This window comes from Phyllostomus hastatus, unplaced genomic scaffold (genome assembly GCF_019186645.2).
Source record: "Phyllostomus hastatus isolate PE091 unplaced genomic scaffold, TTU_PhHast_1.1 phas_contig_551, whole genome shotgun sequence".
In the NCBI taxonomy this organism is placed as follows: Eukaryota; Metazoa; Chordata; class Mammalia; order Chiroptera; family Phyllostomidae; genus Phyllostomus; species Phyllostomus hastatus.
Window position 1 is genome coordinate 9533702 of NW_025333909.1, and position 22813 is coordinate 9556514.

The window sequence follows — 22813 nt, forward strand, 5'->3', positions numbered from 1 at the left end:
TTTAGAGAAAATATGCCATTGGTATGAATCACAATATCCTCATCTACCACAATAGTTGAACTGGATGATCACTTAAATTCCTTTCTAGCTTCCTACTTATGTCATATCGGCTGCCCCCAACTTTTCAAGACAAAGGGTGAACTCTTTACCTGAAGTCACATGATTGAAAAGAAAGAGGGGGAAAATTGATATTATGGTTACAAAGTCACATTTCTCCAAGTCTATAGAAATAATAATAACTATAAAGATACATATATAAAGCATGTAGGAAATTGTAAATGTAGTATAAATTCCTACCATTTTTTCTCTAATTAAAGGATGCTGTTTTACATTCAAAGTAAATATTCCATCGAACTTCCTTTTAGTTGTAAACCAGAAAATGTTACTCGAATTAAACAGAAATACAAAGGGATAAGCAAAAGTAGGTTAATTACTAGCCATTATTACCTAAAAGGTAGACCGTTAGTAAGAATACAAAGTAATAATAACAATAACAACATTAGTAACACAAGTAATATAAATAATACAATAATTAAGTGTCGCAGGTTCGATTCCCAGTCAGGGTACATGCCTGGGTTGCAGGCCATGACCCCCAGCAACCGCACATTGATGTTTCTCTCTCTCTCTCTCTCTCTCTCTCTCTTTCTCCCTCCCTTCCTTCTCTAAAAAATAAATAAATAACATCTTTAAAATAATAATAACAATACAATAATTAAAGATAAATGATAATGCAAGAATGAAGTTAATGTTTAGCATACTCACAACTGTAAACTTACTTTTGCCCACCCTGTACATACATCATAATATTCTTTGCAGATTAAACACTTAGAATCATGGAATGATGGAGCTAAAACAGAGCTTGGAGGTTACTTGTTTTGGTCCTTGACCAACTACATGGTCCCCAGGATCTGAAACAACCACCCATGTGATCTTTGGCCCCCAGGCTATGAAAATTGCTGGCTGTATAGTTTTTTTTATTTTAATTGTTGCTCAAGTGCAGTTTTCTGCCCTTAACCCCCTATCCCAGCCCACCCCCCAGCCCTCCCTACCTCCCTCCCATCTCCACACCCGCGTTGTTATTGTCCACGTGTCCTTTATACTAGTTCCTTCAAACCCTTCCCCCCTTCCCCTGAAATTCCCTCCCCTCTCCCCTCTGGTCACTGTCAGCCTGTTCTCAATTTCAATTTTGAGTAAATGATTTAACCTCAGAAGAACTTAGTTTTCTCAACTGTAAAATGGAGATACTAGTGTTTGCTGATTTGTTGAAGGGCTTCAAGGAGATACAGTCCCAGATAAACGCTCAGTGTAGACTAGGTGCTGAGTAAAAGATCTTATTATTGTTTATTTATATAATTGTAAATGTAATATGCTGTGAAGTTGTTTATGGAATACGTGGAATTATACTTTTCAGGAGAAGCAACATATAGAATGTTTTTGAACTAATCATTTTGCTAGAAGCAAAATTTTGTCTTATAGGAACATTAAGTTATACATGAATTTGAATAAATTTAGATTTCTGATTTAAACAATGTGTTAAAATGCTTTACTGGAATGATGGTAATTAAGTATAATTACAATAGCAACATATTTTTATCTTTAACCTTACATATAGTCTTTTATCTGAAATAACAGAAGCCATGCATTCTCAGTGTCTTTGTTCCAAGGTTTCCATTTTATTAACTTAGACCTCTGCTTTTTTGTCTCAACTGAACATAAATTTATCTGGGTCACTGTCTCCCAGTTGCTGAAGGTCATTTCTATGAAAAGACATTGAACTGTGAGACAAATACAATTGAAACCCGAGTTATCATCATATTCAGTTCAATCATGATATATTAATTTTATGTGAATACTTTTGACATTTCAAATGTCATATAATTTATAATTTTGCTCAATGTTCCCTGGAAGTTTTTCTATTGCTATAATGTCAATATGTTAATTTTTCAAAACTGACTTATGAAGAATGTGAAGGTCAGTCTGCCTAGAACCTTGCTATGAATCAGCATTCTGCTGCAGCCTAATAATTCTTTTTGAGAAATTAGCACAGATTTCAACATTTCACTTTAGAAACCATTGTATATTAAGGCAGTTGAAGCTTCTAATTAAGATGCAGTAAACCAATAGTCATTTTAGGCTGTAATAAGAATATAACAAGAATTGATCAGAGCCCTGGCTGGCGTAGCTCAGTGGATTGAGTGCGGGCTACAAACCAAACTGTCGCAGGTTCGATTCCCAGTCAGGGTACATGCCTGGGTTGCAGGCCATGACCCCCAGCAACCACACACTGATGTTTCTCTCTCTCTCTCTCTACCTCCCTGCCTTCCCTCTCTAAAAATAAATAAATAAAATCTTAAAAAGGAAAAGAACTGATCAGAGGAAAAGGAGCTGCAACCCATGAGACAGATTCGCGTAGCGACTTGTATTCCACCGAGACAAAGGGGAGGCTAAACTCGACAGTGGAATTTCCTTCCCATGTTCTCCGTTAGGCCCCCTGTTTGAAAACGAGGTGTCCCAATTATGCAGCTCTCCTGCAAGGTGGCTGTTCTCGGCCTGTTAGTACAAAGACTACATCAGGATTCCCCGGCAGTGGTGACCTCAGATGGGGTGGGAAGGTGGGAGGTCAGTCCGAGGTGTTTCCTAGTCCAGAGTAGGTGAGGAAACCGTCAGTAAATGGCTGCAAGGCATTTACTGTCCTTAAGGTGTCTTTTGGTTGATCACGTGGAGTCCATCTCAGCAGAGAAAGCCCTTCTCCGGATCCACGTCAAATGATTCTTTCTTCTTACCATGAGAGTTGAGGTATTTTCTTAGCTCATCATTACCTCTTCTGCTTACAAAATCATACTGTTGTGCTTTTCCCGGCTGCTTATTATCATCACTGCTGAAAGGGATTCTCTTCCAAATGGGTGGATGGAGAGCTAGATAAATGCCGTTATCATTAGTAACATCTCAGAGAAATACGCTTGAACCTGTAACTTTTAAAAGACATGCCATGTTTTGCAACCCAAGTGATATTTTCTCTTTATTTTACATTTTAAAATATGACTAGCAATATCTTGATGAATATTTCTTTTTTTTAAAGATTTTATTTATTTATTTTTAGAGAGGGAAGGGAAGGAGAAAGAGAGAGAGAGAAACATCAATGTGCGGTTGCTGGGGGTCATGGCCTGCAACCCAGGCATGTGCCCTGACTGGGAATCGAACCTGTGACGCTTTGGTTCGCAGCCCACGCTCAATCCACTGAGCTATGCCAGCCAGGCCGTTCGATGAATACTTCTTAAGAAATTTATAAAATACTTAGTGCTATCATGAAATGTGTGTTGTTAGTCAAAATAGAAAACAATTTTTCACCACTGCTATCACCAACATACAACTGTGTGTGTAATTAAAGAGCATGCGCACTGGAAATGCAAAAGCAGAAACAAGTCGGTTTTAGGATTGAATACTCTGTGGTTGAGCTAATGACAATTGGAACCAAAATAATCTAATCATATTTCAACTGATACACTTACATATCTTTCTCTTATCAATGCCTATCATTCATAATCCATCACAACTAGCAACTCTTGTTTCACTCACCAAACCTTTGCAAACTATTTACCTTTCACATTTCAGATACCATGCAAAAGCGCCTGAAGAAGGAGAAAAAAGCCAAGAGAAAACTGCAGGAAGCTTTGGAATTTGAATCGAAGCGACGGGAGCAAGTGGAGCAAGCACTTAAGCAAGCCGCTACTAACGAGAGCGGCCTGAGGATGTTGAAAGGTACTGTCTGATTTGGCTTCACGCACTAACGGAAAGGAAAACCCGATTTAAAAAACAGGGAGGGAGGGAGAAAGGGAGGAAAGAGGCTTTGTCCAGGAATAATTACAAAATCAATTCGAAGCTAAGCAATTTAAGTCATTAATGAAATCTGTCAAAATAATCTTGATTCCGGGAGATAAATAGTTTCAGAATAACAAAAAATCCTGCTGGTTTTTGCAGTAAAAAATGTAGTACTAGTAACCTTCCTGCATCTAAACTGTAAATGTTATAGGTCCATTCATATTTAAAAAATGCTGATGTTCAAGATTTTTTTTATTAAAAACTCTAGTTTTTTAAAGATTTTATTTATTTTTAGAGAGGGGGAGAGAGGGAGAAAGAGAGAGAAAGATACATTGATCCACTGTGTCTTGCACGTGTCCGGATGGGAATGGAACCCACGACCTTTCACTTTGCAGGACACACCCAACCAACAGACATCCGCTGGTCAGGGCTGCTACTTTATTTTAATGAGCTAAACAGTAGCGGCTCCTTTAATTAAGGCAGTGTTGAGGATTTAAGGAGCGCCTGGGTGAAAATGAATGTTGTAAGTAAATCCCCAGAGATCTTTTGAGAAGAGGTGCTTTTGTCATAAAATGTCTTAAAATTACAAACTTTCCTGTTTCCTTTTTTTAAATATGGAAACCTGAAACAGTGTTTTATCTCATAGAATATTCCAGTTCCTCTTTCATAGCAGGTTGACAGCTCGTCTATTTAAGTGATACGTGTATATTACCAGGATGAGCCTAAGGATTTTACACACATGTGTACACATGCCCCGGACACACATATTATACCCTCATGAATTTAAAGGCAGGTGCGTCATTGTCCTGTACTAAGAATGAATAAAGGATTTTTTACCAATGATCAGTCGTACCCTTTCCTTTCCAAAAGTTCAAGTGTCTTTTGACTGTGACTACCTCAGATCATCGTGCTCACAATCAACAGATAGATCTAGAGTGATATAGATCACTACCTTGTGACAACCGTGCCTTGTTGAGGCAAAGAAGAGAGAATAAATATTAATACATTAATATTTCATACAGTGTACCGTGTTAGACAGTGGGAACCAGCATCTTTACTTCCTTAAGGTTTGAAAAGTGACATTTCCGACCAGCAATGGGACAAACGTTCTGTACATTCTTATGATTTGAGGCCCTGAACTTGGAATTCTGAGAAAGTTTCACCTTTTTTATGCACATCTGCAATCCACACGTAAGTGGCCTCCACTCCAGCGGCAGTGTTGTCTATTATAAAGCAAAAGCAGCTGTTTCTACAGCAGGAGGGGTACCTTGGACTCAGATAAATTTCCTTCTCACGTTCTTCCTTGATGGCATCGGCTGATACACTGGCATCTGTTGCCACATTACCCAAGGGTGTCGGAGCAAATATGTACGTACAGAAATGTCCATATAAGCGGGCCTTCATGTATATGTATAAATTTCACATAGTCACATTCCGTATTAAAATAGAAAATAAGAGCCCAACGTCTTTTTTCCTTTTCTCAAGCTTTTTTTTGTTGAAGCGATTCACATACCCCTTTGCACCTAGAGCCTATGCTACAGAAAGACCACACGCTGTAACCTGTGCTGTGGTGTTGGCGTGTGCCTAGCATGGACAGAATCTCATTATCTGTCAGATTTTGCAGATGAAAACTACAGCATCAGGACGGAGCACTGCCACTTATGTGATTGTATCTATCTTTTTCTTTTTAAAGATTTTATTTATTTTTCAAGAGAGGGAAAGAGAGAGATAAAGAGAGGGGGTTGCCTCTGGCACGCCCCCTACTGGGGACCTGGCCCACAACCCAGGCATGTGCCCTGGCTGGGAATCGAACCAGCGACCCTTTGGTTTGCAGGCCAACACTCAATCCACTGAGCCACACCAGCCAAGACTGTCTTTTTCTTATTCCACAGTGAAGGCATGTTACATGATAGTCTGAGAGGATTTTTAAGGACAGGTTATTTTCCTGTGATTTAGCTCTAGAGAATGCAATGAATAAAGGAGTACTTACTATAGACCTGGAATTGTATGCCCAATTATAGAATTCACTTACAGTTTATAACACTCCTTTCTAACATAAAAAAACAATATACATACAAAAAACCAAAAATGCCATGCAACATTTTTGTGTTATGTATAGGACCAAAGCACTGTCTTACCAATAGCTTTCACTTTAAATGGAATCAGAGGAAAACAGTTTTGTATCTTAATTATGAATGTCACTTTTTTCAGATACTGGGATCCCAGATATCGAAATAGAGGACAATGGGACTCCTCATGATAGCACTGCTATGCAAGGTACAGTAACAGCATCTTCCTCTCTGTGAAGTCTTTCTCCCTGGGGGTGGGGCAGGGGTGAGCCTCTGTTCATACTCTTCATATAAGTAACATAAGTTTAGCTCTTCTTACTTTATAACAGATTAAGAAGTCTGTATTATTTTTTAAAAGATTATTTATAACCTCATATACATAGACATGCGTGTAGGTACATAGTGTAAAAAAAACATAATGTGTGCAAATTTATTGCATGTTTAACTGTTAAAAAGATTCACTTTTATGTGTTAGGTATATTCTAAAAATGCATAAATGTTAATATAATTTACCTTTTAGATGTATGCAATAATATGCTTTAAAAGATCTCACTAATATTTGCAGAAGCCACAGGTATAATAATCATAAAGTATTGATTATTTCAAAGTGTTATTGGCAACATTTTTATCAATCTTTAAATTTCAACGCTCACTTTACAGAATTTTAGAAACCACCTAAATAAGTACAAAAAAGCACAATTTCTTTTTTGTAATTCGCAGGATTCCCATAAATGCTTAGGTCCTTTAAATGCCTTTGAAATATTTACTAGTAAGAAAACAGATGGCACAAATCAATATAGAGTCTCACTGCAGCTCAAAAGCACCTACAATATTCGACTGCTGGAGTTTTTCCAGTGTGATTCTAAGGCAGCTTTTCAGCATCTTGTATGCTGATTATTAAATTTACTTTCACATTTATTGTGAAAATATATCTCACTCTAATAAGAAAGGCATCTCCATGAGAAAATGACTTCCTAACTTTCAAAAAGGAAGGAGACCATGGATATGTTGCTTACTGGAGGTTGAAGTAATCGGTGCCTTCCCACGGCCCGGTGAAGGCAATAGAGCTGGATGCTGATGCGGACCCTGGCTGGCAGGATCCGTGTGTTGTAGCTGCAAGACAAATCCACATGGACTGCAGAAGTCCTGTGCAGAAAAAGGGACGGTATGGCCACTCTCTGAGTGAGAGAGAGGGCCCCGACTCCTGCCTAGACAAGCTTTGATTGCTTTTCTGGGCACATTACATGGAGGATAGTCCTCATTTACTATGTACAAGTTCCTTGTAGGTGATTGCCTTTTGCAGCTAACAAAGGAGAGGAAGTTGGTAATTACTACAAAGAAAAAAGGATATTGGCAAATGCAAAGGAAAAAGTGGTTGAAGTGGTTATAGCCCATCTTTGGGAGGTTTAGCATAGATTTTAGGAGGTTACTTTAAAGCTACGCAATGAATATTTGCTGCCTCAATTCAGGGTGAGGGAGTTTTAGCAAAAAGAAGACTCAGAGCAGCCTAGGCACAATGCAGGCCTGGTTCCCCACAGGAGAACCTATCTCTGGGCATGGGTCCTGTGTGCTCACCTTGCTCCCCATCAATTTTCCAAATCAGGGGCTGGGCTACATTCCCCATGCCATGCGGAACAGTTCCCTATAGGATGTGACCAATAGAGCTATTTGGGTTTATCTGAGAGTCACCCTTTTATGTGGCAGCTTCACCAAATTCGGGAACCCTCATCCATGTAGTTTTACATGTTATTTGTGCAAAACCAGGAGTGTCAGAGCTCACGGGTCTTCTGAGAATGATTCTGCTGTAGCTGACTGGACATAGCTAATGCATTAACTAGGCGCCTTGCTAGATGTGAAAGCATGCATGTTTAGCTCATTCAGGAAGGCTTTTGCAGCCTCTTATCCCACATTTGCTTGCCTGCTTTTCCCCTCGGCTTGAAGGCCATGCGTATGTCTGCAAAGCCAATTTGGATGGGACTCAGTGTTCCATCTCTCCATGCACCGCAGTGGGTTCTATGCAGAAAACTCCAGTCGTGGTGGGCTACCACTAGTTGAGGTTGCCACCATACATCAGGGCTGGGGCAGGGTTGAATAAGCCTGACTCATTTGACCCCTTCTGAATCTGTGATACACGAATATAAACGTGGTCTTTAGGAAACATTGAGCTTGACTGTGTCCCTCCTTCGATTGGGATGTAAGGTCAGCTGAGGAACCGGAAGGGTAAACCAAACACGATCAACAGGTTGTATCTTTGTGATCCTTTATTCTGTACTCCCAATAATAAACACAATTAATTTATGTGATGCGTTTAGTACATGGGATTAGCATCTTCCCCACTCTGAGATAAATACAAACTGATGAACTGCCCCAATGGTATTTCATTTCCATGCAACAAACAACACACATCTTACTCATGGGCCGTTGGTTAATTAGGTGATAAAAGCAAAAGGTACATTCACGCTCCATTTGGCACATTTGTTTTTATTTTAATAAAGCCCGTACAAATCAGTTGTTTTCATATTAATTTGTAATTAAGGGAGGACACATTGAATATCTATTTTCACTAAACATAATTTGAATAAGTTCTACTAATTTTTGCTGGTTCAACATAAGTGAATTAGATAGACCTTTAAAAGGCTGAAGACGGAACTTATTTTAAAGCTGGGGAATTAACTTTTATTATTTTTCCTTCAAATTACAAAAGAAATTGTCAACTATTTGTGGTTAATGTTGTAAATATATGATAGATTAAATATTCTCTCCTGAACATTCACCTTTTGTGTTATATTAAATAGTCTTCTTGACAAACATGATGAAAATGGAAAAGTACACATTTTTACCTCTCTTAGGACAGAATTTAAGCAGCATAAGTCATAAAGTTCCTATCATCAATTTATGGAATGAATGCCATGTGTTAATATTTCAAGAGAAACACAATTTAATACATAAAATAAAAATTTTAACCAAAAATGATTTATTCTATTAGCCAGGGATATTGCTTTCAGAAAATAGTACTAGAAGTCATGTTAAATATAACCCACCAAATCAAACAACTTAAATAATTATCTGAAAAATCCCAATAGTATTACTTGTTAAGATGCTCAGAATTGAAAAACTATGTTTATATGTATTTATGAATTTCAAGAAAATGTATCATACTTGGAAAACATAAAATACAAGGCTAACTATTATTTTTCCGTTCTCCCTAAAGTTTTTACTCTTGTCTGGTATACTTATTTTTCTTTTGTGACTGGTTCTGATACTGTTTTCATCATTTTCATTTCCATCACCTACCCAATTTTTAAATAGATTATTCCCTAACATTGTTTATAAGGGTCAGTTCATGTATGCCGATCCGATGCCATTTCCAAAAAATGCATCTCCGTCACAGCGAACAATTAAAGCCCCAATGAAGTCTTGTCTCTTCCTATTATCAGTACCTCTGCTGGATAGAAGTTTGCCTGGTACTTTCCCTTTGAAATTCAATCAGTTGCATGGTGACGACATCTCCTTAAGAGAGTTTAAAGAGGACTTGGAAGAATGTTGCTTGGCCATCCTGAGAAGGAATAAAGTTATATGCAATTTTATGATAATTTCCACTTGTCAGATTCAAACACGTATTTGAAATCCAATTAGCTTAGATGTCTCATGTCTTTCATGCTTTGGATGTTGTTTGACAGACATGATATCATACAGGGACCACCGTCTGAGAAAAGGATTTCCGTATGTTTTGTGTTTTAGCAGTCTATGATAGCGACTCTTCCTGAGTATTTTAAGGTGATCAGACAGAGAATGCACACTCACCTTGATGGCCGTGTCCACTATTGCTGGAGGTGAAGGATTCGGTGGAATGTATACAGGGTCCGGCAGATATAACACCTGCTGGAGTATGGTTGCTAGGGTAATAACACGGGTGTAGTAATTTATAGTTTTAATGAACATTTCACCCAAAATGTCATATGGTGTGCTTGAGTGTGACATTGTCATGTTACAGAATTACATGCTTATGATTTTGTCATAAAAGATTTGGTAATAAAACAAGGGCGTTATTTGTGCTGGACCCTGTACACTAATACTTTCCTGCGTCGATTCCCATAACTCAGTGGGGGGCCTGCAAGATGAGTACATCAACCATCTTATCAACCAATCTCTGTTTCACATAAAATAAACATACCCAGTGTCATTAAGTGCACCTTCAGATCAATGATTTTTGCAAATGACATTCGAGTACCATTTGCGTAGTGCATTTTTGCTGATAAAAGCACATTAAATTAGCGCAACTACCAATGCGCTGATAAAAACTCAAACTGAACAGCGGTACCATTAGCTAACGAAGTCATATTTTCTCTTTACTGTGTTCTGCCATTTAGTTATTATCCTATTGGAAATCTAATTATAATCCTTTTACTCCCTAGTCAAACTTCACAGTTTTTGCAAGCTTAGCACTGACAAGTGATTTCATTACATTTGATTGCCCGCGCCCAGATTGACTTAACTTCACTTGGAGACCTGAAAGCCTGCTTGGTTTCTCAGACTCTCTGTTTGCACATTACAGCAACAGCTCCTTTAATTAATTAGCATGAGCAGCAGTAACATGAACTGCTGAACAGAAAATAACACCATTTTATGATCGCAGCGAGACTTCTCCTTTTGCATGTTTATACCTTAGTTAACTTTTGTCTGACTATATCTCGTTATTAGGGGGCTACTGGAACAGTTGGCAGTGCATGTTTCTTAAATTTTGGAAAACGGACATCATCATCTTAACAATAATAGAGCAAACAAACCTGGTATATGAAGCTTGTACACTTTAGAGAAGAGACAACAGCCTTCATGGACTTTCTACTAGTGAAATAAAATGAAATAAAAAGTTCAGGGGAGACAATACCATAAAGTACAAGGGCAGAGTGATATATTGTTCCTCTTTCTGCTACTGCATTTGTTTGGGGAAAACAAAACAAAACAGAAAACTAGAAACTGTCTTTGCAAGGGTAACGTCAACCTCTGTGATCAATTTCTACATTGGCTTTTTTGGCTATATGATTGACAATAGCACAAAATGAAACTGGGATATATGTTTCCTCTGACATTGTTCCATAAATGTGGTGGAATCTTAAGTAATAGTTTACTTTTTTTTATACTAACACTCCTGAAGTAGATATGAAGTCCAGTCTACATGTCAAGAGTAAACCAAATTTTGCCCTGGCTGGTGTGGCTCACTGGATTGAGTCCCAGCCTGTGAACCAAAGAGTCACCATTTAGATTCTCTGGCCAGGCGCATGCTTGGGTTGTGGGCCAGGTCCTCAGTAGGGGGCGTGTAGGAGGCAATTACACATTGATATTTCTCCCCCTCTTTCTCCTTCCCTTCCCCTTCTCTAAAAATAAATAAATCAAATCTTCTTTAAAAAGTAAACCACAGTTTGAAAGGTTAACCCACTTAACCTTTTCTTCCATGTGAACCATTTTTTTGTTTGTTTTTAAAAAATGTGGAGGCTTACTCATGGTTCTGTCTGTATTCTTCTTGTTTGCTTAGCTTGATTTTTAGATTCAATTATTGATAGGTATGTACTTTTTGCCAGTTAGTTCTAATGGCATTGCTCTGATCATTATTCTGATCATAGTTCTGATCTTCTTTTTCTTAAATAAAACCCTTTAACATTTCATGGAATAAAGGTTTGGTGATGATGAACTCTTTTAGTTTTATATTGTCTGGGAAGTTCTTTGTCTGCCCTTTGATTCTCAATGATAGCTTTGTTGGGTAGAGCAATCTTGGTTGTAAGCCCCTGCTTTTCATGACTTTGAATATTGCTTGCCAATTCCTTCTTGCCTGCAAAGTTTCTTTTGAGAAATCAGCTGACAGTCTTATGGGAGCTCCCCTGCAGGTAACGAGCCGCTTTTCTCTTGCTGCTTTTAAGATTCTCTCTTCACCTTTAACCTTTGGCATTTTAAGTTTGATGTCAAAAATACACACATTATATTTTACAGTGTAATTTAATATGGATATTTATAACGTATAAGTTTTAACATATATTTATACTATCAAAGATATATCAATATGTATATTCTTACCCATTATCTCAAAATCAACCTGAACTGCATATAGTCTTCCTTGATTCACAACACTCTTTTCTTCTCTCTTTGCTGCTTGCTTGGAAATCTTTAACAACACTCCTCCAGAAAAGCTTAAGATGCCATGCCCAACCTTATTGCAAGCAATTACTGTTGAGCTAAGTTTGTCATTGCAGAAATTGGTAGAATAGCAGTGAAATTGTTGCTAGGAGCAAGTACGGGGACTTGAAATGATAAATCACCTCTGATTTCTTGCCACGTATGTGATATGACAAGAAAAATTAAAAAGAGAGCAGATAGAATTTCTCTATAGGGTTTTCTACCAAGTCCAACAGACTACTTCCTGCCCTACCATCATTAATCATTAATTTCCCCCCCGTTTTTTGTCTTCTACCATGTTGGAAGATATGCACAGGCACTGTAATATTCCCATTTTAAAGTGGAAATGTTCTTTTGTAAACTAGACAGCATCTCAGAGATTAGAGAAATTGCAAGAAATGGGACCTTTTCCTCTTAAATGCCTCCTTGAAGAGTAGGAGCCTTTTACCGCCCAGAGAAACCTCTGCTGAACCACCATCACACTCGTGATCAAGCATCTTTCTCTAAAGCAGTAGTTTTTTTCCCCCTGTAAGTTTCTTTAGATGGCCTGAGATTTTGCTTTCTTCCCCAGGAAGTATCTGTCCCTCACTTCCTTCATCCTCTACAATTTCTTTTTAAAAATCTTGATTGATGGTATCTCCCAGACCATGTGCTTTTGCTGTGAAATACCTGTCAGATTATAGCACACAATATTCTTCTAGTTATTTCTTGGGAGAATGTGAAAAGCTTACATCGTGTGATAATTGAAGGCCTAGTTGTCATGGGGCTGCTTGCAGTGTTTGTCATCGGGTGGTTAAGAAAATATTTGTGATGACTGAAAGTCTGTCACACTAATTGTGATGATAGTAAAAAATTTTATCTACAGATCTGAGTTACAATTCTACTTATATCCCACTCACATAATAGATGACATTGTACTTGAAGTGATAGCAAGATAGTAAGGTTTTCAGATCAAAATAGGTTGTTCTGCTAGTTGGCATTTTGGAGTCTACAAAACTAATGTATTAATGATCTAGAGATGATCTAGATGTTCACCTAGATCATCATGATCCTGATGTTTTAATATGACCTAGAAAGGTTGTTTAACTCACCTCTTATAACTGCTTAACCAGTTACTTTATGCCTCATTCTCTTTACATATGCAATACAATTTTTTAAGTTTAGGATTCACCCTGTCCCAGATATATCTGAGAAACACAGAAAAGGAAAGCCTTTCTCTGATTACAAGTTTGTCTTATTATTTACTTTCACATTTTTTTAGATTTTATTTATTTACTTTTAGAGAGAAGGAAAGGGAGGGAGTAGGAGAGGGAGAGAAACGTCAGTGTGTGGTTGCCTCTCATATGCCCCCTACTGGGGACCTGGCCTGCAACCCAGGCATGTGCCCTGACTGGGAATCGAACCAACGAACTTTCAGTTTGCAGGCTGGCACTCAATTCACTGAGCCACACCAGCCAGGGCATATTTGTGTTTTAATTATGAAAACAGACACCATTTTCATAGAAGGCTGTGACAATATGCCATAGAATTACTCTGTTGCTGCCACATTTATTTGCACATAAAATTTGTGCCGTGTGGTTCTTCTGTGCCAAGTTGCTCATTGTCGATGGAATGAGGAATTGATAGCCCAGAATTGGAATAGTCAGGGGAAAAGACAATACCTAGTGTTTGGACAGCCTGGAGAACTTTGCATTTTCTCATTGGTAACAATTCAGTCACAAAGATGAGCTTGTGTGTGTGTGCCTTTCTTAACACACACACTCTCTAGCAGGATGATCCCCACGTGATAGGTAAGGAAGGTATCACGGCCCCTGTTTTGTAAGTAGGGAAGTAACCTAAGAGAAGTTCATTGGCTTGCAACTGACAATGGGTTCTAACACACAGGATCTAAAATCCCTCTCCAATCGTTCTCACTGTCATTCCATGCGATAGTACCACTGTCTCTACAAACCTGTAAAAATCTGTCATAGTTCATTAGCTAGCAGGATACATTACGTGGAGTATAATATTATCCCACGCAAAACAGCCCATAAGGGGTAGAAGGATGGCTTCACCTGTGTGTCGTTAATTAACCAAGTATAATTTAATAACTTCTGCCTTAAGACTTTGCAGAGATTGGGTGAGGGTTACACAAATACCATACATCTGTCTTCTCTATTTAAAACTGTCTAGAGAAGCTGAAATAGTAATAGAAAGAAAGTTTCCTACCTGTGGCTACACTCATTTCACCCTATCAGAACTAGACCTTAATAGATACTCAGTTATATAATTTTAGGCCAGAATTCCTTACTGTGGGCCATTAAGATAAATTTTTCTTTGTTCTGGGGAACTTCTTTCTCATTCATAGTAGCCATGTAACATTGATTTTGAAAATTGAAGTGAATTTAAAGAAAGACATTCTTAGCCCCGTCTGGCATAGCCCAGTGGATTGAGCGTGGGCTGTGAACCAAAGCATCGCAGGTTCGATTCCCAGTCAGGGCACGTGCCTGGGTTGCAGGCCACGGCCCCCAGCAACCGCACATTGATGTTTCTCTCTCTCTTTCTCTCTATCTCCCTCCCTTCCCTCTCTAAAAATAAATAAATAAAATCTTTTAAAAATTAAAAAAAAGAAAGACATTCTTTAGAATTTTATGCACAACTCCTTCCTCCTTAAAGTGCCCTCACAATGTACGATTTACTTGTTTAATGTTTGAGCATTAACACTGGTCATAATCCACATACCGAAGATGGTAGCTACTTTACCCTAATAATGCAAATGGTTATTTGGGCAACATTCTTACCAAATTCTCTGTTAGCTTTTTAAAAAGCATCATAAAGGTTTCTTCTCTATTTTCCTATTCTCAGTTGACTCAGAACTCGGGTACAGAAGATGGCTGGTATTTTGAAACATGGTGAGGGTGCCTGACCTGAGATTCTCTCTCCCGAGATTGTGAGTCTTTAGACACAGAACGACCATTTCGTTGGAGCAGTGTTATCTGTGGGCTGTTCCTTGGAAAGAAAGATGGGGAAATTACCAAGAAAAAAAAAGAGAAATCATTGGTAAACTATTGCCATTAGTTCACAGATAAGTTAGCTACTCAAAAGAAACATTTGATACACCAAAGCATGGGAGTGATGAGAAAACTATTAGTTCTTAAGAAAATCCCATTATTTATACAGGGGAATACGAGGTGAGGAAACACTGGGGGGAAAACCATGAGGCCTGGGTAGGAAAAATAATTTTTTTAAACACAAATTTAAACCTTCAAAAAACATTATGGACACAGTTCTTGGTAGTTTCAAAAAGTAGTGAGAAATTACTTTTACATAACCCTTATGTCAGGGAAGGAAACTTCATCCTGAGGGGAAATCGCAATCATCAACAAAGATTTCAACTCACAAAACGGTGTGGATCTTCAGTCTGTGAAGGGGAAAAGAAACCTTTCTAAGTGCCTTGCTTATTAAGCTAGTCATGCGCTTCACTGCAGGTCGTAAAGCAGTACAACGTGCCTAAGGGGCTCATAAGCATATTTTAGAGTTAGGAAATATCATTTACACCATTTTTATCTTGTCAACATCACCCCCAGAGACTAAGCTTCCGACTACTGTAAATCTACAGTTTTGCTCACCCTGTTTCATTTTTAATAGAATGAGACTTACCCATCAAGGAATGCATGAATAAGGAATTAGCCAAATAAAACAATACTTTTCTCGCACGCAGAGTTATTGAACTGATGAACAGAGGTAACGTGGCAAAAGACTGGAAGGCCAGTTTGTGGTTTTCAGAGTTCATTGAGTAGATTTTGGATTTGTTTTTGTTGGAATGAAATTTTGATTCGGTTTTTTTGTTTGTTTGTTTTCTTCGCAGCCTGAACGCTGATGCCTGAACTCCAGCTGATCGTAGGCACAAATAGCGTGCTGTGGCAGTTACCTGCTTCTCTAGTGTTGTAATTCTTTTTAGCGTTCATACTCAAATTGTTCAACTATGGAACCGTCAGTTTCTGTTTGTTTATTACCAATAAATAAACCTTTGCACGTACAGGCCAAATGTGCTAGAGAATGGGTTTCCCACATTTTTAGGGGATAATCATAATGATGATTATGATATTGTACACTTCGATAACCCCCTTTCTTCCACACAGCATCTTAGTCGGTCGGGTAAGTAGGTGGAAGAAGTTTTTAGACAGACAAAATGCTCTTTCTAAACGGTGTGGCAGAAGTTCAAAGGCAGACGCAGCCACTTCAAGCTGTGATCACTATGAAATAGCTTTATGTTTGGCTGACCTGGGATTGAACAGGAATGACGTGAGAGGGTAAGCCATTTGTTGCAAATGATCGATATATGTGATGACTATTTTAGAGCTCATCTTTCTAAAAGATACGCGTTGCCTGTAGCGCTCTCGAAGGGAACAGAGAGAGGTCCAGTTTGTAGATATCACCGTGGCCAGTTCTTTTGATCTGTCCACGGCAGAGCCGTTTACTTAATCCCTTTCTTCTAGCACATTCCTAATCTGGAAAGAAGAGGCAGTGATATAAACACACACCCAAACTACTGAAAACACCCCTTGAATTCTTTTCTGCGTCCTCCCCTTTCCAATCCCGCTTCCTCTTTAGTAGGCTATTAGCAAGCAAACAAGAAAAAAAAATCTGTAGGCAAGGAAAAAGGCAGATATGATGGGCCAGTCACATCACAGATAACTTTCCTTTGCTCACCCCTCTGGTTTACACATGGCAAGATGCCTAAAATGTTCCAATGATTAGAACCAAATGGGTCGTTTAGTTTGAATTGCCCAGGAAATGGCCTCGCGTATCTTTTAACTTTTTCTTTAGTGGAGACTTGGCCAAAGGCGGATGGCAAATACCTGTCATCATTATTTTCATGCCTCCTAAGAATCGAATAGAGCACTATTGCAATGTATTAAACGGTACTCGAGTGATCAGAACGACTTGATGCCCTTCCTAAAGTGCCCGCCTTACACAAGCAAAATCTGATCCACTCTGTTATTGTTGCATGGGCTCGAGAATGAAGTTGTAGTAACAAAAAGGCCATAATCACTTCCCTGTGGCACTACATGCCGTTTCTTCTGGAATGGCCACCTACCCTACACACTTCTAAATATGACATCACTCCATGTTAGTGTGACATTCCAGTCATCCCATGCTCTGAAGACCTTTCTTGTGTGGCACGGGCATTTGGCTTCTGGTGCTTTCTAGAGCCTGCAGAAGGAGGTCGACTTGTATCTCCTTTAACTGAAGTTAGTGTAATAATGCAAATTAGAGGCATGTCATGGAGGAGGACTGGGGCATTTAATGAAATAACACTTTTAAAAATGTTATTCATGCCAAATATCTGAATTGAACCACACAGAGGTATGACTAAAAATATAATATCCAGAAAAGTCTCATTATTTGACAAGCAAACAGCATTTATTGAACCACAGGGGGCACTGAACAGCATTTTCAAATGAACCGAGTCACTTAAAACCAAACTAGTGTCTTTCTACAAATAGGTATGATTAGCTGACTTTGGTTGCATTATAACGCATACCTGTGTTTTTTTCTGGCCTTTCCACACGTATCTGCCTTTATTATGACACCTCATTTGAGCTTTTTCCTTTTTGTCAGCCTCAGATATACAGGGTCCAGCAGCAGCAATGCCTGTTGGAGTGTGGCTGGTAGGGTAATCACATGGGTGTGATAATGTATAGTTTTAACCTGAACATGTCCCCTACAATGGCACATGCTGCGCTTGAGTGTGGTATTGCTATGTTACAGAATGACATGGTTGTGATTTTGTCATAAAGGATTTTGTCATTAAAAGGGGTATTATTTGTGCCGGACCCTGTATGTCAGAAACTCACACATTGAAATTTGGAAGAGTCAGGAACAGCTGTTTCGAGATAACTCAGCTGATCCGCAGAGGAACGTACGATCCCGGTACGGAAGGACTGTTCGGGTCTTTGTCCTTATTTTTAAAATGGTCATATTCGTGTCTCAAATTCCCCCTTTTACTCGTCCAATAAATCTTAAAGCACTAAATGTCAGTTCTCCCCAAATGGCAGTGGGTGTCACTCCTTGCAAGATCCCAAGCTCCCTCTGCGGAGAAGCTTTGTTCCTCGTTCTTCCTGATCTTTTCTCTTGTTTCCATCCAAAATGCGTATTACATCATCTCTGCTTGGACTCAAGTCCAAAACCCTCTTAAAAATGTGAAACGTTCAGTTACTAATTAGCTGTTTTCTGCTCCTAATGAAGTGAGTAGGCCGGGTCCAGATTAAAATTCAGCTACTGCTCTCCTCTGTTTATGGTTCCAGATGTTTTTGTTTTATCTAGGAGTTTCCTCTGACAGCTACTACTAAATGATAAATCACTCATATTACAGCTGAAATACGTTCTGAAATGGAAATGTGGCGAACTTTGAGATGGCTCCAAGGGCCCGTGTCAGTTACTGGGTCAGCGTCGGCTCCTGCCTTAGGATGGCTCAGTGCTGGTACCTGTGAAACAGTAACACACAGTGTCAACGTCAGCATGCGACACAGAAGTCTATGTTGCTACTATTATACGCTACATTAGAAGAAAAACTTTTACTACTACGAAAATCTCACTTGCATTGTATTCTGCATAGAAAAATGGACTCATAGTAATACTGTCTTCTTTTTGCTGGCCTCGTTTTGCTTTGGATTTTTGAGCTGCTGGCTGTGGGAAACAGTTCGTGATAGACCTTATGAATGGACACATTTAATGAAGGTTGTGGGCAGAAATGTTTGTCTTTTTTCTAAGGTATATAATTAAACATGAGAAACAAGGGAGATTTTTCCAAAATGTCATTTTTTCTAAAGGGCAGTGATGATTGCTTTGTGGCATTTGTTACTAGGATTATGTCCCGTTTTTCCCACTTGATATTAGTTTCGTTTTGTGATCGCTTTCAAGTTTGTAACGTTCCCAGTTTCTATAGCGTGAGTGAAGCGGTTTAGCTATTTTGTATACATTTCAATCCTGGTAAAAGGAGTGTCTGCCTTTTGATGTTGAAGAACTTCCCTTTGCCATTTAGGCTTTTGTGTACAGAGGATGAGGTAGGCTGGAAAACTGAGCAACTATCTGGGGAATGTGATCAGAATAAATATTCTCAGACGCCACAAAGGCGTCTGAACAATTCTCTGGGGTGGCAAATGACCAGAGAGTTTTCAAAAATTCGACTTTTGTTTTCTTCTGGTCACTGGAAGTATTCACGTGAATTTCATAGGCCTTTTGTCTGGTGGCCCTGAAATGAACTCTGACCCTCCAGGTCATGTCAGCACCATAAACACCGATTGTTTTGTTCTTCTATCCCTTACCATACCCTTATTTTTGGTTCAGAGGTACTATCCAGAACATTCCCCCGACATCCTGCAATACCTTCTGCACAGATAGAATAAATATTTTAAAGATTTTATACACAAGGCTCAAAAAAGATATATTTTCCTCCTGACAGTGCAAACCTTCGACACGACTGAATTAGTGTTTTAGACTAGGTTGATCAGTCCAACACTGAAAATGCAGTCTCTTTTCTATGTGAAGATGATACATTTCACCCAGACACATAGACTTGAAGTGTTTCTTAAGCGTGGGTGATGGATTTGTACTGATCCTCCACACTTTGTTTTCTGGCTCTTCTGTGACTAATTTTTATGAGGTTGCTGGCTAGAACCTGAGGCCCGAACACACGGCTATGGAAGACAGCAAGGCTAGACTAAAAGAGGTAGAGTCATTTTTTGAAAATTAATTCCAGTTAGAGTTTTTCCCCACACCATCAAATATTTTCTAACCCTGGAAACGCATGGGTTCTTTTGAATACCAACATTTCCATAGATACCCGTTTGACCCAACACTATGGTTCAAATCAGAATCAGAACTGGAAAAGAATCACACAGTCTCCTGGTTAACCCGAGGAGAGAAAATGCTAAGTATTCAAAGCTGTCATTCCCTTACGTCATGACTGGATACTCCTTTCTCTCTATTTTGATAGCTGATAGGATCTCAGATATCCCCATTATGTCCAAAAAACAAAAGTACTGTAGATAACTATAGGCATCATCGTTTATGAAAAGAGTTGTAATAAGTCAGTGCTGTGGAAAGAACAGGCGCTGTCGCATGAAACTTGAGGGAATCTTTGAAAACGAAATTTCAAACTTTATTGATATTGAACGAAGCCTGTTACATCAGATCATTTAGGTTCCTGAGGATGGGGTAGTATGTTTCAGCACGGATCTGACTTATTCCTCAGAAGAACTAACTTGCTTTCTGTTTTTCAAAGGAGGTAGCGTTTACTGTTTAGCAATGGTGCAACAGCTGTGCTCAGCCAGAAAGGCCCTTGGCTGGCTTCACATGAATGAAGATGCTCATCGTTCCAGTTTACCTCTGAAACTCTTCAACATGGAGTTATTGCCGTCGTGTTTATCAGCAAAGCTTTGTTTACTGAAGCAGCTATTCGATCTATATCGTGTTATAAAAAAAAAAAAGGAACGTGTGTACATTTCAAAAGCAATGATGTGAACTTTGTCCTCGCATTTAGTTTGACCAGTTTGAGAATATGAGCTGAACTCTTCATGGCTTAAGTATCTTGACCATATTCGATGCTTTTCTATGCTCACTTCGGCTTGGCTTTTTGTCTTTTAAGAAAAAGAAATTCGGTAGTGTGTTAGAGACTAGAGACATATGTATGGTTTCTCTGTTCTACCATATATTAAGTTAAAGTACACCTTCTTTGTTAAAAATGTACTTGCTAAACTTCAGCATAAATAAAAGCGTTTTGACTTTGGCAGGTGTCACTCAGTTTTTCTTTTCAAGTTGCCAACTGTAGTCCTTGAAGGAGCGTCCTAGCACACATGAAAATGTGGGACCTAGGAAAGCATGTGAAAAGCTTTCTGTGGTTTGATTCTTTTCAAACAAATACGGACTTACATCATATTTATTTATTTATTTTTTTTAAGATTTTATTTATTTATTTTTAGGGAGGGAAGGGAGGGAGAGGGAGAGAGAGAGAGAGAGAAACATCCATGTGCGGTTGCTGGGGGTTATGGCCTGCAACCCAGGAATGTACCCTGGCTGGGAATCGAACCTGGGACACTTTGGTTCCCAGCCCGCGCTCCATCCACTGAGCTACGCCAGCCAGGGCTGGACTTACATCATATTTAAATAGGCCAACAGAAGTTCCCTCACTTGTTCTGCAGAATTAGACTTCCTATTTCTGGCTGTGTGTGCTGAGCAAACCTCCTTCTGGGCAGAAGTGTTGTCCTGAGACACAGGAAAAGTGTGATGGGTGAAGACTGAAAAATGTTTTCTGAATATGGAGTATGTCTAAAGATTTCTTCTCAAACCACCTTCAGGAGAGGATAAAAAAAAGAAAGAAACGAAACAAAGGAGCTTATTATCTACTCTGGCCCAAAGAAATTCCAGGCATCCATATCTAAATTTCCAGTACACCTAATACAGGGGTGTCAAACTCATTTTCGCAGGGGGCCACATCAGCCTCGTGGTTGCCTTCCAAGGGCCGAATGTGATGTTAGGACTGTGTACAGGTCACTACTCCCTAACTAAGGGCAAGGAGCTCGGCGCTGCCGCCAGGTAGAAACAAGGTGCCAGGCTGGATAAAACAAGGTGGAGGGCCTTGTGTTTGCCACCTGTGCCCTAATGAAATAGCAAGGCTACGTGTTTTTTTTCAAAAGCCTAATGCCATAGACCTGCCCTACAGTTGATCTCCTCCGTCTTCACCTTCTCTTTGGTTAAAATCCTGGAGCCCACCCAACTTCTGGTGGCCAAGCAACCTGTCAATTTTTCTGTTTTACTTTTCACCCCACCTTGTAAAAGATATGTTGTACACCACAGGGCTTCTAGCCAGTCAGGCAGAAACTGTAAGCCTTGTACTTTGGAACCATGCTGCTTAATTCCGTAGATGTTTTGCCTCACCATCACCTCTTCACCATTCACATTTATGAAAATTTTAAGATTTTTCAGAAGGTTATGGCTGCTGTGGCCCAGTGGACTGAGTGCCAGCCTGAAGACCAAAGGGTCACTGGTTCGATTCCCAGTCAGGGCACGTGCCTGGGTTGTAGGCCAGGTCCCCAGTCGGGGGCACAGGAGGGGCAACCACACATTGATGTTTCTTTTCCTTTCCTTCTCTTTCCCTTCTCTTCTCTTCTCTCTAAAGATAAATAAATAAAATCCTTTACAAAAGGTTCCTGAGAAAACTACAAGCTCTTTTACTCAAGAAGAGAAAAAACCATGAGTTTGTGATTTTTTTTTTTCCGGCTAAGCAAGCCAGTAGTATGCCTGCCCCCACCATAGCACAATAAGCACGACACCAAATACCCAGTCATATGATGAGCAAGATTGCTTGATTGAATGCCCAGTGCAGTGACCAGAGAAAGCCTGTGTTGTTCGTAGTCAAACTCTCAGGGGTCCAGGTGCCCAGTGCTGTCTGTGGTTTAGCCTCATCTGGTAACAGTTATCCACACCGTATAGGATTAACATTGATGGGGGGGCAGGTGCCATTGTGAGTCAAGTGATGGCTGGGACCCCTTGGGAAGTGGAGTCAACTGCAGGAATCTCTAGGTATTTGGAGCCCACTGCATGGGCTCATCTGGGGAGCCTTAGCAAGGAAATGGCTAAGCGTGATGCTCGCTCTGCCCCTCCATGTTTTCTGGGCTAGGGTTGCTCGCCATGTCAAAGCCAACGCTTGACCACCTTTCCACATCTTCCTCCTCACCGCTCCCTCGCTCCTTCAACGTAAGATTCTTAGTCTT

The 22813-nt window shown here is 39.4% G+C and overlaps 1 protein-coding gene across 1 annotated transcript in view; it reads left to right on the top strand.

Annotated features, from left to right (window-relative positions):
• DACH2 (dachshund family transcription factor 2) overlaps positions 1-16148 on the top strand; it is a 420891-nt gene extending 404743 nt beyond the window's left edge. Inside the window, exons 11-13 of the mRNA XM_045847472.1 lie at positions 3613-3759; positions 6031-6096; positions 15904-16148. Coding sequence (XP_045703428.1) covers positions 3613-3759; positions 6031-6096; positions 15904-15908 — 218 coding nt within the window. The 3' untranslated portion in view covers positions 15909-16148. The remainder of the gene's footprint in view (positions 1-3612; positions 3760-6030; positions 6097-15903) is intronic.
• The last annotated feature ends 6665 nt before the right edge of the window (positions 16149-22813 follow it).